The sequence below is a fragment of the Vanessa tameamea genome, chromosome 21 (assembly GCF_037043105.1).
Source record: "Vanessa tameamea isolate UH-Manoa-2023 chromosome 21, ilVanTame1 primary haplotype, whole genome shotgun sequence".
In the NCBI taxonomy this organism is placed as follows: domain Eukaryota; kingdom Metazoa; phylum Arthropoda; class Insecta; order Lepidoptera; family Nymphalidae; genus Vanessa; species Vanessa tameamea.
Genome location: NC_087329.1, coordinates 8,172,343 through 8,190,469, shown reverse-complemented (window position 1 = coordinate 8,190,469; position 18,127 = coordinate 8,172,343). Strand labels below are relative to the sequence as shown.

General features: G+C 33.1%; 1 protein-coding gene and 1 long non-coding RNA gene across 2 annotated transcripts; both read left to right on the top strand.

Annotated features, from left to right (window-relative positions):
* The first annotated feature begins 1,430 nt into the window (after positions 1-1,430).
* Positions 1,431-14,079, top strand: LOC113395581 (clavesin-1-like). Its single transcript, XM_026633201.2, has 7 exons — positions 1,431-1,528; positions 9,855-9,990; positions 11,096-11,249; positions 11,638-11,796; positions 11,901-11,994; positions 12,362-12,578; positions 13,826-14,079. The coding sequence occupies exons 2-7, from the start codon at positions 9,858-9,860 to the stop codon at positions 13,978-13,980; spliced, it is 912 nt and encodes a 303-aa protein (XP_026488986.2). The 5' UTR covers positions 1,431-1,528; positions 9,855-9,857; the 3' UTR covers positions 13,981-14,079.
* Positions 14,080-15,641: 1,562 nt separating this feature from the next.
* LOC113395583 (uncharacterized) lies at positions 15,642-17,372 on the top strand. The gene is made up of 3 exons (XR_003368672.2): positions 15,642-15,770; positions 16,326-16,425; positions 17,279-17,372. It is a non-coding gene; the product is annotated as an uncharacterized LOC113395583 (long non-coding RNA).
* The last annotated feature ends 755 nt before the right edge of the window (positions 17,373-18,127 follow it).

The following is an 18,127-nucleotide window of genomic DNA, read 5'->3' as shown; positions in this document are numbered from 1 at the left end:
TATATATATTTTTTTTTTTAACCATTTTCCATGTACAATGATAATTATATTTTAGTTTTAGTTATTTGTTTATATATATCCTTTACATATACGGTTTAAGGATGTAAAAGAAATACAACTCCGATGACATCGCCGTTCACCGTACTTTGAATAAAATATATTTTTGTAATATTCGTATATATTTAAATGGGTTAATAATAAACAACCCTGAAATGAAGTCTAGTCGTAGATAAGCTTAGGGTTTATAAACAACGATTTTCCACAGTAGAATAGCACAATGGAAAACCCACTGTTGCAACATTTCCGACACGTATTAGTTTTCCTCACGAGTTTTTCCTTCACAACTGAACCAGATAAATTATAAACCACCTTTAGACATAGGCTCTTTAAGAAATATTAATCATCCTTTAAACTGCCAGTGCATCACGAACCTTGGGAAATAAGATGTTATGTCACTTGCGCCTGTAGTTACATTGGCTCACTTACCATTGAAACAGGAACACGATAATACTAAGTATTGCTGTTTGGTAGGGCTATATGTGGAGCTGACTGTCTCGTTGGTCTCGTGGCTACATATAAGACAGCAGATCCCGAGGCCGGGTTCAAAGTTTAGGTCGAACCGTTAAAAATTTATTGGGGTTTTCTACCGAAACGGTTCTCAGTAATAGCCCGAAGTCTGGAATTTGGAATTGTGTGCACTCCGCCGTTGGTCCTGCGCCTCCATTTGGCTTCAAATCGGATTATAAGATTGAGGGACTACAGAGGGCATCTGTGGTAATATTTCTTGTGTAGTTGGACGGTCATCTTTGAGACTGGTTGTCATGGCCCAAATCGATTAGGACGACGTCGTCATTATGTAATGAATGTAATCTCTAATCAGACGGGCGGAAAGCCCTATCAACCAAGATATTTTTACAAAATAGGCAGCTCCGTCTTAACTCCAACAAGTGCCCGGGTGTAAACATCATTTTAGCGATTAAATATCTCCAAAACAAGGTTTTCAAGACACTCTGGATGTCGGGACACTATGTTTCACCGATCCAAGACTTGACCACCATCGATGAGGCACCCGAGTTTCTTGTATTGCCTTGGATTAAGACGGGTCTGAAAATAGTTTTTCTCCATTTTTTAGTAAAAAGAAAATAATAAACAAATGATCACATATCAGGTCTTGACATAAGGATGTAGAAATTTTCATCTAGTACAAATTCTTTAAACGACTCCTTAACTTCTTAGTATCCGTGCGATCATACATAAAGACACACGCGCTTGCTTTATAAAATTCTCGCAGTTGTTTCGCTGTCAAGCAAATCTAAATCTAGGACACTGGGGATTAAGATTAAATTCCATCGAGTATCGCTTTTAAACGACATTTTTTTTTAATACGAGCCCAAAAACGTGTTACATAAACGGTTATTTTTATTATTTTACGAGTTTTTTTTGGGACAAAAGTACATGTTTTATTACAATAAATATAAACTATAAATAAGTGAGAATTTTAAGGTTCAATAAAAGAGGTTTTAATAAGGTAAATATATTATTTAATTGTATTTTCATTTTAAATAAGTCTTCTTGTTCAGACCAAGTTATAAATGAAAAATTAAGTAAGTAATACGAGTACAATAAATAACTCAAACATAGATTTATGTACACACACATTCACACTATGATTTATTATTAAATATATGGGACATATATTTAATATATAATGTACTTGCATTTATTAATATAAATCACAAACTAATATATTTTAGGAGGACGTTTATAGTTTATTCCACCACACTGCCAATGCGGGTTGGTGGGTACATATATGACGGATTCATTCATTTTCTTCTTTCTTCCTTCAACACCGAACTCGAGATGAATTATAAACCCAAAATAAAGTTGTGCTTATCCGGGTATAATTTTCGATTTATATGTATTTTTCGGTTGTATGGCAATAACTGTATAAAAAGTATACAGTTATTGCCATACAACCGAAAATTACTTATTTAAATTCTGATAACCATTCAACGTCTCACAGTAACTATGGTTTATGGTTTAAAGAAGTTTATTTCCAAAAAGAACAAAGTTCGCTTACAAAGGAAATTTTAAAATTATAACTACAATTAAGATATTACAAATAATAAACAGTAGTGATATCAAACAAGATCAGTGAAATCAAAAAAGATTAGTGAAATATGAAAATATATGGGTTCTTAATCGTTTTTTAAATATATTTAGTGATTTTTAATTTACAACACTTAGAGGCAAAGAGTTATACAGCTGTGCTCCTTCAAATGAAATAGTTTTAATGCCGTACTTGGTTCGAGTTTTAGGTGTTTCTAGTTTATATCTGTTCCTTGTGTGGTAAGAATGGGTTTTGGTTTTAAAGGTAATTTGAGAATGAGTAAGTTTTGTTAATATTTTTCGAATAAGTATACATAATTTATATTTATACATTTGTTTAATAGATAAAATTTTAGTTGTTTTATATAAATCTTTAGTAGGTGAATAATAATCCATATGAAATAAGACCTTGATAAGTTTATTTTGAGAGATCTGCATTTATATTATGTTTTTCCAGTAATTAAATATGTAACGGGTACAACCATAGTACCAGGGAACATTGTAGCCACCATTTTTCAGGCTGTATAAAAGATCTTGCACAATATCCATATATATATGCGACATCGACCGCGTGATATTAGATTTTTTTTAACTTTGCGATCCCGTCTAAACCACCTAGGGACTCAATTACAAACAACATTCAACGATATAGGAGTTCAGTTATGTACACACCTACAGATGGATTATATGTATAGATATATATAAATTGTATATGTTGCTAGACTCGTGACCACAGCGTATGCAAAAACGTCAATCTGTCGCGGTCTCTCAAAACGTCAATCGGATACAAAATGCATGACCGCAGTTGTAAGCCGTCGTATGTTATAAGAAAATATTGTTTTATTGTAAAGCGTGAGTTATTTTTTTATAATAATTAGTAGCAATGGCCCTTTCTAAGGAATTACTAACATTTTTCTTTACCCCTCCATTTAAGGCTAAAACTTGTGTCAGAAGTGGGGACGACAATATCCAAGGTCAGGATTGATCCTGCAACTTGTTTTAACAATTGATGTGATTGATATTTGTGTTATAAATACTTGTTGTATACTGGAGTTTGCTTGAAAGGTAATAAATAAATATTGGACAACATCACATACATTACTCTGATCCCGATATAAGTAGCTAAATCACTTGTGTTATGGCAAATCAGAAGTAACGACGGTACCACATACACCCAGACCCAAGACACCATAGAAAACTAATTAATTTTTTCTACATCGACTCGGCCGGGAATCGAACCCGGGACCTCGGAGTGGCGTACCCATGAAAACCGGTGTCCACACTACTCGACTACGGAGGTCGTTATTAGTAAAACTAAGTTTTAAATGGTCAATTTTAACCTTATTCTTGATAGCCAGTATAACTACAGACAGAGGTTTGGGCCTGGTATGGTATATACGATCTTGCCTTGTCTTGCCTACATTACTAACGAACATACAAAACGGTTATTTGAATAAAATAATTTATATTTTAACACAAGACTGTACCTAATGCATTTGACAAAAACGAAGTTGCATGAACTAACCGGTTTTATTAAATAATTAAAAAAAAAAATTAGCAAAAAGGTTTTTATAAAGAGTTTCAACATCATCATCATCAAGTCTCATCTCGAGAGACAAAATCAAAGTATTCTTTAATCAAATAGGTTCGTTATATCATCACGTTACAGTAATAAATTAGATATATAGCAACAACCGGTTCCAAATGTATGTATTGTACTTAGAACAATCGGAAGCTCGTTAGTTACCCGTGTCTTAAAATTTACATACATATGTTTTAATTAAATATAATTTAACTATTATATTTTTTCATGAAATTCAACGACTGCTAAGTTTTTATCATATAATGTATTTTATAGAGATTTATTTTGTTTTTATTATATTAATATTTGCATACATTAGCAGCCTGTAAATTTCCCACTGCTGGGTTAAGGCCTCCTTTCCCTCTGAGGAGAAGGTTTTGGAGCATATTCCACCACGTTGCTCCAATGCGGGTTGGTGGATACACATGTGGCAGAATTTCGTTGAAATTAGACACATGCATGTTTCCTCGCGATGTTTTCCTTCACCACCGAGCACGAGATGAATTGTAAACACAAATTAAGCACATGAAAATTCAGTGATGCTTGCATGGGTTTGAACCCGAAATCATCGGTTAAGACGCATGTTTTCTATCCACTGGGCTATCTCGGCTCTTATATGTGTCAAACATTATATAATTAACTGAAATTGTAAAATGAATTTTGTGTTAATTAGTTTGTAATATTATAATATTAATAAACGAGGAGATATTATTTTGTAATTTCTACCTCGAAATAAAAAAAATTTAAATAAAAATATTATTTTTCAAGCAGACTCATAAAAGCACTTTTGAATCTGCATGTTACAGTATCTTATTAAAAATAAATCTCCAATCAATTCAGAAAGTAGTTTCTACATAACCTGCATGTGTCTTTTTTCAACGAAATTCTGCCACATGTGTATCCACCAACCCGCATTGGAGCAGCGTGGTGGAATATGCTCCAAACCTTCTGCTCAAAGGGATAGGAGGCCTTAGCCCAGCAGTGGGAAATTTACAGGTTGTTAATGTTGACATATATACGCCATATATGCCGCTCAGATACGCTATGAAAGACTCTTGCTTGAAATAAAAAACAAGAAATTGTTTTTTTCACATTACACGTAATTAATATAATTATGTTCTTCTTTTGATATGAAACTTAATGACGATCGGTTTGATGGTATAGTATTTATGACTAGATAACAAAAAGACAGACGTCATTATTTCCCATTAATAGTTTATAAGTATGTTATTACAAAATATTCCAAACGAGATGACGTCAGCGACTTTGCTCGTGTCTTAGGGGTTGATCGTCAAGTGTCTTTGTCCTTTCATGGAGTTCAAGCTCGCTTCATACCAAATTCCATCAAATTCGGTTCAGTAGTTTGTCCGACAGACAGACAGACAGAGTCACTTTCGCATTTATAATATCAATATAGATAATCAAAGTCAAAATCTTTATTTCGTATAGAAGTGTTACGCATGCCTTCTGATTGATTGAAAATTTACCGTCGGTTCTGAAGGAAACACCAAGACGTGTTAGAATAACATTTGTGAATCTAAAGGTGCTGCTCCATCCCGTCGATCGGGATCAGGCTTCAGTCATTTCGTGTAGCAAGTCCTAAGAGCAAGCCAACCGATCGATCTGTCTCAATTACATCACACTGGGCGAGCTGAAAAGCGATCAACCGGTTGGAGAAGCGCCTTAATTAAAATAAAGTGGTTACAACTCACAACTAGCATAACTGTTAGTTTAATTGCCCATTTCCGCAGACAATGGGTTATTAAATATCAATTTATGTTGACTCACTTACCTTGACTCGAATAAATAAAAGGTAAGATATATATATATTTTGTTTTCAATTTTCTCGTAGCATTTTATTACTTGAATGTATAGATCTATAAATACAATTTTTTTATATTTGGAAGGTATGATATTAATGAATAATAAACGATGTATAATGGATACTTAAACTATTTAGCCCTTAAGCGGACAGAACTAAAAATTTGTTTTTCATGGCTATATGAATATATTCTTGGGTGTTAGATATCAGTGTATATAAAATCATATATAAATTATTGAAACTGAAAATAATTAAATGTAATTATCTAAGATTATTTATGTGAAAAAATTCAATCAAAAATATTTGGGAATTTAGCTAGCATGAGAGGGTGGGAAAATAGTTCTCTGTGCACGATTAAGGTTCAATTAATTATTCATATAAAATGCAAGTGTTTCATTCAACAAACACGAATTGCGTTTGTTGAGTAGGGAACAGGCACAAGGGATATAACATCTCAGTTCCTATGTTTGTTGGCACGTTGGCGATGTAAGGAATGGTTAAATTTTTTACGGTCCCAATGTCTATGGGCAATGGTGACAAGTTGGAATATTTGATTTGACTGAAATAAATGATTTAATATAGGTACGAATTAAGTTTAAAAAAAGAAGCAATTAAGATGCGAAATTAATAAGAATTACTTTTAAAAAACGAAACAAGGCATGCTTATTAAAAAAATACTCGTTCAGTTTATTTTTGAGTGTTTTATAGTATCACCTTTATTTGTCAAGTTATTAATTATTATAGCTGTACTCTTGCGAACAGCAAAGTTATCTTGTCATAATACGTTCGTAACCTAGTAAGTTTAACCTTGTATTTATTACCTAAATTGGGAATATTTTTTTATTTTATGTAATTTTATATTAAGCTGAAAAGAATTTGTGTAAAGTTTAGTTATATTTGGTGTGTTTGGCTTTTGGCTTTGGCTCCGAATGCGATGGATCGATTATCGAGATACTTAAGGCCCTGTATATATGTACGTGGCCCGATTTAGTTTTAGTTGAACTGGTTTCGCTTGTGCTGTACATATTATATTTTATTTTGTATGTATTTTTCTTTAATTTATATATTAGCATGTGATTGATCATGCTTAGCAACATGAGAACTCGTTTCGCTGTTATTCAAATCAAATCAATTTTATTCAAGTAAACTTCACAATGAAGCGTTTTTGAATCGTCGATATTTAAATACTACGACCGTTTCGGAAAGCAGCTTCAAGCGAGAACAAACGGCAAGAAACTCGCAAAGTTGCTCTTTTCAAATAAACAGATTTACAATGGTGTTTTTTAAAATAATTACTGTCCTGCGATGGAACCCGAGCCTATATCCAGGCGTTTTATTCTAAAAAGTATTATTTTAATGAATAATAATATTTATTTATTATGTAGTCTAAATAACTTTTTAAATTTAGTAAATGGTAAATTGATTATATTTCCCGGTATCTTATTATATTGTTGAACATAACCGTGAAGTCGTTTATACTTACCTGATCTGTCAAACAGCACCAATATTTAACGACAATCTATACTAATCCATAAGTAGTCGTCATCATTTTCAACTGAATCTTCTGTTATTTTGCATTTAATACTGTTTTATGAATCTATATGCCACCACATTTATTCGGTTTAATTTTAAACATACATGTAATTTAGTATTTTGTAACATTCAGCGTCACTCTCTGACGTGACCGATGTCAGTAAAAATTGGGCGTTGAGTAATCAATTGATCGAGTTTCGTCGTTTAGTCGATCTTATACGTAATCATACTATAATATATGTTAGTTATATAGGCTATGGGTTGCAATTAATTTTAAAATCGTTCGAGCGAAGATCGCCTATGGATTAAGATTTAGCACAGAGTAATCGTTTAAGATTATTCATCATTGTCAATATTATATCTGCATTCGCATTTAAGTTTGCATTATATTATCAATATAAATATTGGCATATTTAGATCTAAATAAGGCTTAAGGAATTTAAGTATGGTCATTACAAACATTTCAACATCGGACAACTTAATAAGTACTACTGGTTTAGTAAATGGCTAGTTTTTTATAGTACCTACTAGTATAGTTAAATAATAGTTAGTTATAAAAAAAAAACATAATATTAAATACTGATATCATTAATAAATTGAATCAATTTTGATAGCAAGGGAAGCCAAATAAACCAAAGAAAGAACACTTGTATTCAGGATTGCTGGTTCTAACTTGTGCAAGCACAGTGGTGTTGAATTGAATTGAACGCTTTTGTGAGGTATGTATACGGTTTTACAAAAGGATCCTAGAACATGTGCAAAATGCCTATCTTGACAAATAAAAAAAAATATTTTTTTAAACAACGCTTCTGTGTCAACTGTGCTCACATTCTTTGTCATATTGAATATATGTAAACAATCACTAATTGAAAATAACCACTGATTTTCCTTCGTCGGTTCTTATCTGGTAAGGGTATTTTCTTTTCCGAACCGATGTTAGTCTTTAATTTGACAATCAATAAGTAAGTGATCTTGCTTGTTTAATGTTTCTACATTTAATAAAGGAATTTCAGTTGATTTGAATTGTCATATGCTGAACTTTAACTTGTAATTCAACCCGTGCTCTACGACATAGGAAAACATTGAAACTCATCAAACAACTCATGAATATTTAGCGCTGAACACACAGTAAAAAAATTGATACAACAATAGGCAATTTATTTTTTGTTAGAATTTAAGTATTTTATCTTAATCTACGCTAATTGACACCTTTTAGGTACTAATTAAAAAAAAGAACCACTTAAAACTGTCGTGGTATTCTAATTACATTATTTTGAGAGTGATTAAAACGAATCTTCATTAATTAGTCGTGTGAAGGCATTGAGAATTTCAAGATCAAAGGTCAAGGATTCTGATAATTGACAATGATCAAGATTATCTCTGCCCTTGAGGGGACTATGAATAGTCTTGAGATATCACCTCCAGATATCAAATAGTAAGTGTGACTCCGTAGTTCCCGAGATTGGTGACGCGTTCACGATGTAATTTTACAGTGCCAGTATCTACGCGTGAGATTTAACATAGTTTAATTTTACAAGGATCTCAACTAATATTGATACAAAGTGTATCAAAATAATTGTATTTTTTTTTCATTACGTATTTTTTGGAATCAATTCTTATTGCTTGCCCGTCTGGGTATACCCCATACGTATCAGATATTCTACCGCCAAACAACAGTACTCAGTATTGTTGTGTTCTGGTTTGAAGGGTGAGTGAGCCAGTGTAACTACAGGCACAAGAGACATAACATCTTAGTTCCCAAGGCTGGTGGCGCATTGGCGATTTAAGGTATGGTTAATATTTCTTACCCCTCAGCTCGTCCGCCAACGTATACCATAAAAAAGAAAAAAAAATATCCACGTCGTTGAATCATATAGAGTCCACTGTGTGTTTATGATTCACCTGTGAGTAAATTTTTACGTGTCTTTTTAAAATCTAGTACGTGTTTATACCGAAACATATTGGAGTAGCGCAGTGAAATAAACTCAAGTTTTTTTCAAATAGTATATATAGCGTTAGTCCACCTGTGGGAAATTAACGGCCAGTTCAATTTGCATTGCGTAATAAATAATACAATGCACTATGCATTTTAAAATTAATAAACTCTCATTAATTTTATATATCTATATAAATCCATTTATTTCGTAATCTGACAGCGTAATATTCTTAAACATGTCTTTTTTTTTTTTGCTGGAAAAACGCGTTACGCGTTTCCCCCACGTGGAAGTGGGGGGTATATGGGACTCGCCGGTGCCCAAGATGTTGGCGGCATACCGGAATACCCACTAAAAAACCAGCGGTACCCTCTCCGTCTCATCGGTGAGCGCCACGGGATCGCTTTCGCATGCTACCGTGACGCCCTGACGGTCAGCCCGCCTATGCGGGCCTCCAAGTCCTAGGGGGGATTCCCGGGGTACTGAGAATCCTCCTAGCCCCTGTGGCGCCTATTGAGGCGGAGGGAGAAATTGCGCGTAGCGTTGTTTCGTCCTCCTCGGTCTTCTTCGGCGGATCGGGTTTGCAGCAGCATCCACCTCCCGCTTCCGTTTCGCTGCCTCCTTCTGCGACATGACGTTTTCGCAGAAGGAGGCAGCGCATTTCTGACCAGCACGCCTCGCTACCGAGCATAGCGTTGATGACGCTCGGCAGCGAGAGGTCTCCGCCCAAAGTCGCCATCAGGGAATGCCTCTGGGGCCCCCACGTTATTAAACATGTCTGTTAAATATTCTGTTTCATGATTGGTCACAATCATGAAACAGAATTACGTTCACTATTGGATTCCACTAGCTGCTATTATATTTAAACTCACAGACAATGTCGGGCGTTATTCAAGCTTACCCAGTGGAGAAGGAGTATGAGAAAAATCCTGACATTTCTCGAGAGGACATTAAGAAGCTGCGAGAATGGTTGAAGACGCAACCGCATTTACCAGGAGAATATATAACAGGTAATATGAATACTATGTAATTATTTCGATTTCAATGACGGCTTTTTATGTACCTATTATATTTTATACAAATTAAAAAACAAAAATACATACTTAGATAACCTGTTATCATTTTATGAGACATTTTGCAAAAGAATAGTACATTTTTTTTAATATGAAATAATAAATATGAATAATTTTTAATCCTTAGCGCGTACTGTAAGAAAACTCCTTACTATGGTAAAAGTAAATTAATTATTATTTATTAAAAAGTCACACTGAACCGTTACTCCATCAATTTATGATTCTCCAATCTAATATATTTTTTTAAGAGCCCGCCAAAACTACTTATCTTTTTTCCTCAGATAATAAAATATTAAGTTAGGTCATAAGTCGATTAATAAAATTAACGTTCGATTTCAGTAGACATAAATTATTATTGGTTCGAAATATAAAGTTGTAGTATTAGTATTCTTTTAGTAATTTATAAGTTTGACATTGTCATAGATTAATACAAACGTTATAAGCGCTTGGTAAAATAATAAACAAAAAAAAAATTAAACTGTTAAAACCTATTTGTTTCCAGTGTTCAAAAGCTTGGATGAATATATATTATCATTTTTATTTTTCTCTACATAAAAAAAATAACATGAAATTAGCATTTATGTTACGCGTATAAGGGTCATTTTGATAAGATCACGTTCAAGACTGATTTCGTTTGGCGAAAAAAAGCATTCATAATTTAATTGATGCTTAATTTTAATCGATTTGATATTCATTTTTGCAGCGATGTATGTTTTTGCATACAATTCGGCATGCATTAAGATAATTACTGGTCATTGTACTTAATAATTTTGCTGGGCTGTTAAGGCTTTTTTCATTGTACATATTCCGATGTCCAAAATTATATTACAGAAGAAATCAAACTCATTTTAGTGTTTTTAAATTTAATAAAGCATAAACAGAAGAATATTTTTCTTTCATGAACTCTTAAAATTGAATAGCCACAAGTCAATTCTAGGATTTTTTTGGGGCTTGAAATAAAAAGTCGTCAAATGTAACAGTCTATCTGCGAAGGGACTTTAGGGAGTATCGACTTCTATAGTAAATTCATGTTAATTTTCAGATTTCGATCTTGTTTTAATATTCTTCTGCTGTGAAAGAAGTGCTGAGGTATCTAAGCAAGTTCTTGATCTTCACTATACGCTCCGAACTCTCTTTACATCACTATTTAAGGATCGAGAAGTGAACAAAACAGTCATCAAGACAGCGGAAATGACGTGAGTAATTTTAAAGTAATTCTGGTAACATAATATATGACCAGTTATGTCTCCAGAGACACAAAGAAAACACGAAATAAGTTTACAAGTTTTCAAATAAAATGTACAGACAGAAATAGCCATACAGTGGGTTTGGTAACATAAAGTATTTAAAGATCTTTATTATTCGTGTTTGTCTGTTATATGTCATATTATATATTATGTTTTTATGAGATATTTTTTTCTAATCTCTCGATTTTTTTTTAGAGTACAATAAAGTATATCTGTTTTGTATACATTTATTTCAATTTTTTGTTACATTGAAATGTATTTTTAACTCTTACACAAAAGTAAATTTGAAGATCTATAATGGTCTATAATGGTATCCAAATTTTTTTTTTTGTTTCAGCCTATTGGCGCCTCTACCGATGCCAACAGTTAACGGCTACAGAGCAGTATACTGTCGGCTGTTGGATGGTGATCCCAAGCGTTTTGTAATTGCAAACATTATCCGCGTTTTCATGATGATATTCGATCTTTGGCAGTACGAAGAAGGATCTTGGCCAGGGTATTGTATTGTCTATATTTAAGAAATTAATTGGATTACTAAAACTATCGAATACGAATACGAGTAATTAACGAAAAAAATAGTTAAAATCTATTTGCTTTTAGGTTCGTCCTCATGATAGATATGGATTTGACAACTATAGGACACATTTCTAGACTAGACGTGATGACTGTTAGACAGATCCTTTATTTCCTTCAAGTAAGTTACTTTAAGATAATTCTAAATTAGTTCACTTTCAGTACCGGAACATAACATTCCATTTGATACAGGGCCGGACCGTAAGTTTAGGGGGCCCTGGGCTACAACTACCTGAGTATTTCATTATCAGACTAGTAGATATGAAAACCAATGTTCATTTTATAGAGTTCCTATTGTTCAAATGTACTAGGCCAGTCATAGTCTAATTACAATTTACTGTTGCAAATGCTGTATAATTATCTTTAGTAGAAATCCATACCGCGTAAGTTGGAATGCATAATGACAGTAATTTAAATGATTATTGAGAAAAACTAAGCGAATTGTGTTAATAATAGATAATGACTGGAGATAAAAATTTATATTTTAGGAATGCATGTTGGTAAAATTGAAAGAAGTGCACTTTCTAAATGCTCCAAGTTTTATGGATAAAGTGATGATGATATTGAGGCCATTTATGAAGAAAGCTTTGCTGGATATGATCAAAATACACGAGGTGGGGGCCGATACTCTTTACCAGTATGTACCGAAGAAGTCTTTGCCGAAGGAGTCTGGAGGGGAGTACCAGGATAGGTTAACTTTAAGAGGTGAGTGGTATTGTTAAGTATTCCTTTTTTTAGCGTGTACATGGTTAGCGTGGTTAGCTTAATAATAATATATACTAATTTTTACTAATTGACGACATCTACCAAAGAAACTCAGATGTAAAACCCTTTAGTTTGTAATTTCAATCATCACAAACAATTTTAAGTTAGTTTGATGATATAGTATCTGATACTTGAATGGTTATTATATTGCTATTATGCCATTACTGATGGTGGGTTCCGGCATAAGGATTTAGTAGTGGCATTCCACCTTCATATATATAAGGAACGCTGAAATTTTTTAGAGTGTCAATTTCTTAGGATAGTGAGAGATCCTATTGAATATGTGGACAATGTATACGCCTTTACCAGATACCAGAAAACGTTAAAAAAGAAATCAATACTTTGAATCAAAATCGAAATCGAATAATTAGTGCTATAAAGAATTACAAAACCAAAGAGTTTTTAGATAATTGCATTCGGAATAAAACGATCGCCTCCAGGCTATTTCAAATAAAATATCATAATCATAATCATATGAGCCGAGATGGCCCAGTGGTTAGAACGCGTGCATCTTAGCCGATGATTTCGGGTTCAACCCCAGGCAGGCACCACTGAATTATGTGCTTAATTTGTGTTTATAATTCATCTCGTGCTCGGCGGTGAAGGAAAACATCGTGAGGAAACCTGCATGTGTCTAATTTCAACGAAATTCTGCCACATGTGTATTCCACCAACCCGCATTGGAGCAGCGTGGTGGAATATGCTCCATACCTTCTCCTCAACGGGAGAGGAGGCCTTAGCCCAGCAGTGGGAAATTTACAGGCTGATTATGTTATGTTATGTTAATCATAATCACGTGGACTACGTGATGATTATGATATCTATCTTCGTAATTGATTTTTATATTTATTAATATTTATAAAATAAAATAGAAAGAAAAAAAAATCTTATTAACATTCAGGCCTAAACTGTATACAAATGAAAAAAAAAAATGTCACTGTAAAATCATGACCGCGTGGAATGGTGGCAAGAATGCTAGCAGCATTTCCAGCGCAATTCCGATCCTCTCGGCAAAAATTCAGCCATCATCATCCAGCCTTCCTATACACCAGTAGAGGCAATATGGCGAGGTGTTACACTTTTAATTAAAGTTTTTGCACTACTATTCCGAAGACCAAGTGATTCAACTGCGAATGGGACAGACATATTTTGGAGTAAGATTTCGTTTTACCCGTTATTATTTTCAGATGAAATTATCCGTCGCTTGACAGCTAACAAGGATTTTTTTAAGGACGAAAATCGACGTCGCGTCAACGAATCACTGCGACCGGGTGGCAAAGTGAAAACTGTTGAAGATTTGTTTGGTATACAGGGTAGCTTTAAAAGGTTAGATATAGATTGAAATTTCATGAACATGTTTTATTGAAATTTAACCGTACATTTATTTATTTCATTCATAAGTTATAATATTTAGATTACTGAGACAGAATAAAGAGAACAAATAGATTTATATCACTACGAAAGTTACCACAGTTAAATGTTTTAAGGCCGTTAACGTAATATATTATGGTTATATTGATAAACGTTGTACAGAATGCTATACAATCTTTATTAGAAGGCGTTATGTAAATAAAAAAAATAAAATTTCTTATCAATTGTATTTTTTTTAATACTAATAATTACCTATGTCATGTTAAAATAATAATACTAGTGGGTCGCCCGCGAAACTTAGCGTTTATTCAATATTATTTTTAGAAATTTCCATACATTTGACAGGTTATGTTTCGATTTCATTTTACTGTAAACTGCAAATCACGATATTTACATTTGACGCGAAAATGATGATATCATTTTTTAATTTTTTTTTTAATATTAAATAGTATAAATTAGTTCAGTTAGAATTTGAGTTTATTGATAACAATTTAATTTTATGAATGTCGTAGGATCGCACGTATTTTTTTTATACAACCGTATAAAAAACCGCCGCTCTGTGACGGTCCGGTAACTTTTTTCAAAAAAAATTTAAACAATATTTGTTTCGTCAATCGTAACTATTCAGTAAATTGCAATCAAGAATTTTCTTTATTTTTCTGCACATCTACGGCTGGAGCTCTTTCAAATGAGACCATGAGCTAGTTTTTATATGCAGCTATCGTCCCATAATCACTGGGACAAAAAATCGGCATACGCTATTAATATATAGCATAATTAAAAAACCGAATTTATGGATTAACAGTTTTACCTATAGCTAGTAATCGTACTAGTGGATTACCTTTTAGGCACTATAGGCAAACCAACATTTAGGAAATAAACTTCCAAAGTGGTCGAATGCAAATGTTTTTCTTATTTGATAAAATATAAAGATTAAGATGCCTTGCGATAAAAAATAATATTTAGGAAGTTATAAAAGGTTCTTCACCGGGATGTATATGACCCAGGAGTTCCGACATGGTTTATCGAAACAATGCTGTGTCTCTTTTTCGAATATTAAATTCATGCTAATATTAAAAATGCGAAAGTTACTCTGGCTGTCAGACTCTCACACGACCAAACGACTAAACCAAATTTGAGGTACGCAGCGAGCTTGAAACCCCTTGAGTTAAGACATAGGCTACCGTTATATCTAACACCTGACAACTAAATCCTAAAACGCGAGCAACAAGCGACAGTTAGTTTATAAGTAAAGTCGCAAAATGTTCAAATATATTTTACCTTAGTACCGACGTCTGAATAGTCCGAGCTCTATTTGGATTATGTGTGTTCATTTGACTTCTAATAAACAATATGTATTTTAAAAGTGATTTAAAATAATTTTGCCATATTAATAGCTTTAGGATAAATGTATGTTTATCAACGCTCTGTCGCTTTGTTAAATTGTCAAGATTACACTAAATGTTGCGACAAAAAATACAATTCACATTTTTATTGTTAATATTTTACATCCTATTCGTCGACTTCCTATATTAAATAAATGCAAGCGATTATGGATTCTTTTCCATGGTGGTATGTCCTAATATCCATTGGACTGTTTTATTTCATTTATAAAACATATGTTGGTGGATATTTTTATTTAGATCATATATAAGGTGTTGTAAAGCGATGTAAATCAGTTCGATTTGGTTGATCTAAAAAATCATAATGAAATTCCTCGCAATGTTTCTGGCCATTATGGCAGTTGTCTTTGCTGTTGTGGTAAGTAATTTTTATATATATTATTATTATTTTTTTTTTTATGTTAAACATATATTGGCGCCTCTTAGGACTGAGACCGAGTTTCATATCGTCATGCACCATTCCGCCGTTCTCTACACCCCTGTGTGTGTGTCTAGTATACTTTATACTTCGTTGAGAGTAAAAGAAAAAAAAAACAAGGAAATATGTTTCTTTATTAGTTTTATTTAATTTTAAATTCTTTCAATGACCTTTAATTTTGTTGTTACTCCTGCCGTCCCGTGATGACGCCAGTGAAATGACACCCAGTATTTACAAGTAGTGTATTTTAATTTTGGACTATAACTATTTGTGAGAATGTCATTTCTTGCGATTTAGTTTATGATGATCAATTTTGTATCTACTTTGCATTGTTGTTAATAATTGTAAGGTACGTCTTATTGATGTGCTTTAGTAAAAATAATTAACTATTGCGTTGGAAAAATTACAATTTTTATAGTCGGTATTTGTGGATGCTCTCTACACCAGTTTCCTCTACCAAAGGACGTCATAATTAAATTTAACCTTGTTTCAAAGGGTGGTATGAATATTATCCCCAATGCTGGTATCAAAGGCAATCGCGAGTCAGCTGGATGCGGAGGACATCAGCCCCCACCACCACCACCAGCGCCTACCAGTGAGTATCATTTTATTTTTAATATTACTTTTTACAAATGCGAAAAGCAGTCTCACAGTTCAATTGATTACGACTAGAAGTCTGAACCGATCGTAATGAACCGTGACAAAGTCAGCTTGGATCCTGATTACGAACCAAGATAACATATGGGATCTACAGGAAAATAAATTTGAGATGAGGCAGTCGATGAGAACAGATAGTCTATTATTTAATCAACATTTTGGGATTGAAAACAGAATTTACCGTCGAATAGGTCATGTGATATTATTGTTAACAAATTGTATAATTGTTTTCAAATTTACGCCTGGTGAAATAAAGTTGATAGCTACTTTTGAAAAAAATTATGGAGTCGTAAGTCTACAAGACTTTGGTAATGACGGCAATTGCCCCGAGAACAGCCGTCGTCTATCAAAGATCACAACTGTATATGTAGCTACATTTGTATTATCTGTTCCACACCTTCATAATCAGAAACGAGCGGACAGAGTTGGCTTAAGGTCAACTGATTCACGTGCTTTTATAGTGCAATTCACCATAAAGCTCAAAACATATTTAAATCCAGTTATACTTCCTTATTTTTCATTACTTTGTATAGAATTTATTTTGTTACTTGGTAGGAGATTTATTAAAATTATTATATTATATATAATATTTAAGAAAAAACAACTGTTCATTTTATCTTTAGAATTGCATACATTGTATATATCTACTCTTGATGAATCTAATTAATTTTATTTTATTAGTATTGTATAATTTGACGAAGAAAGGAAAACAATATGTAAATTCGAAATTGAGAAAAAAATGTCTATTTTTTTTTAATGGAGATTTATAGTAACGATTTACTTCCTTACAGACAGCACCGGTTAGATGACAGCACCAATTTCAATATGTCAACGGACTAGAAACACTGGATATCTTGATTGCACAAATAAATATTTGCACTGATATACTTTGTTTTATTTACCAAACAGGAATAAGCAATAAATATAACCTTGCTAATATTGTGGAAAGATCGAACCGCTGAGATTAATATATTTAATTATCATCCAAGCGTTTTGGTCATTTTTATATCTTCAAATTATCTTTAAAATAGTAAATCTTCCACTACTGGTCAAATGCCTTTCTTTATTAAGGAGAACTAAAGTAAAACAGCCTATAAATATATTATTGCTGGTTTAAGGCCTCCTCTCTTTTAGGAGATGGTTTGGAGCTTATATTAAACAAGTTCGCTTGGTAGTAAGGCTTTGTGCAAGCCCGTCTGGGTAGCCACCACGCATCAGATATTTTATCGCCAAACACTGGCACTTTGTATTATTGTGTTCCTATTTGAAGGGTAAATGAATCAGTATGACTACAGACACAAGGGACATAACATCTCCCACGTTTGGTGGTTATGAATATTTCGTCGCCAATATCTATGAGCAGTGGTGACCACTTACGATTAGGTGCCCATTTTGCTCGTACCTATCTAGGTCTAGGCAAGTTTCTTCACAATAAAGGCGAGCGTGAGAAAATTTATAAGAACAAACTAGCAACTATATGAAAACTTAGTATTAATATTTATAGTTTACAAAAGCAAGAGGGTGATTTGCACCAGTAGTTCACTTGATCAGCGTAAGAAAATTATCTGGTTGTGTGTTCCGGATTCTTAGTCTTGAAATAAAAATAGGAATCTAAATTATCTAGTTATTAAAAGTTATAA

Excerpts from the sequence above, each read along its gene's own strand:
- LOC113395581 (XM_026633201.2), top strand. The coding sequence starts at position 9,858 with ATGTCGGGCGTTATTCAAGCTTACCCAGTGGAGAAGGAGTATGAGAAA. Across the intron at positions 11,250-11,637 it reads ATCAAGACAGCGGAAATGAC|CCTATTGGCGCCTCTACCGA; the intron begins GTGAGTAATTTT and ends TTTTTGTTTCAG. Across the intron at positions 11,797-11,900 it reads GAAGAAGGATCTTGGCCAGG|GTTCGTCCTCATGATAGATA; the intron begins GTATTGTATTGT and ends ATTTGCTTTTAG.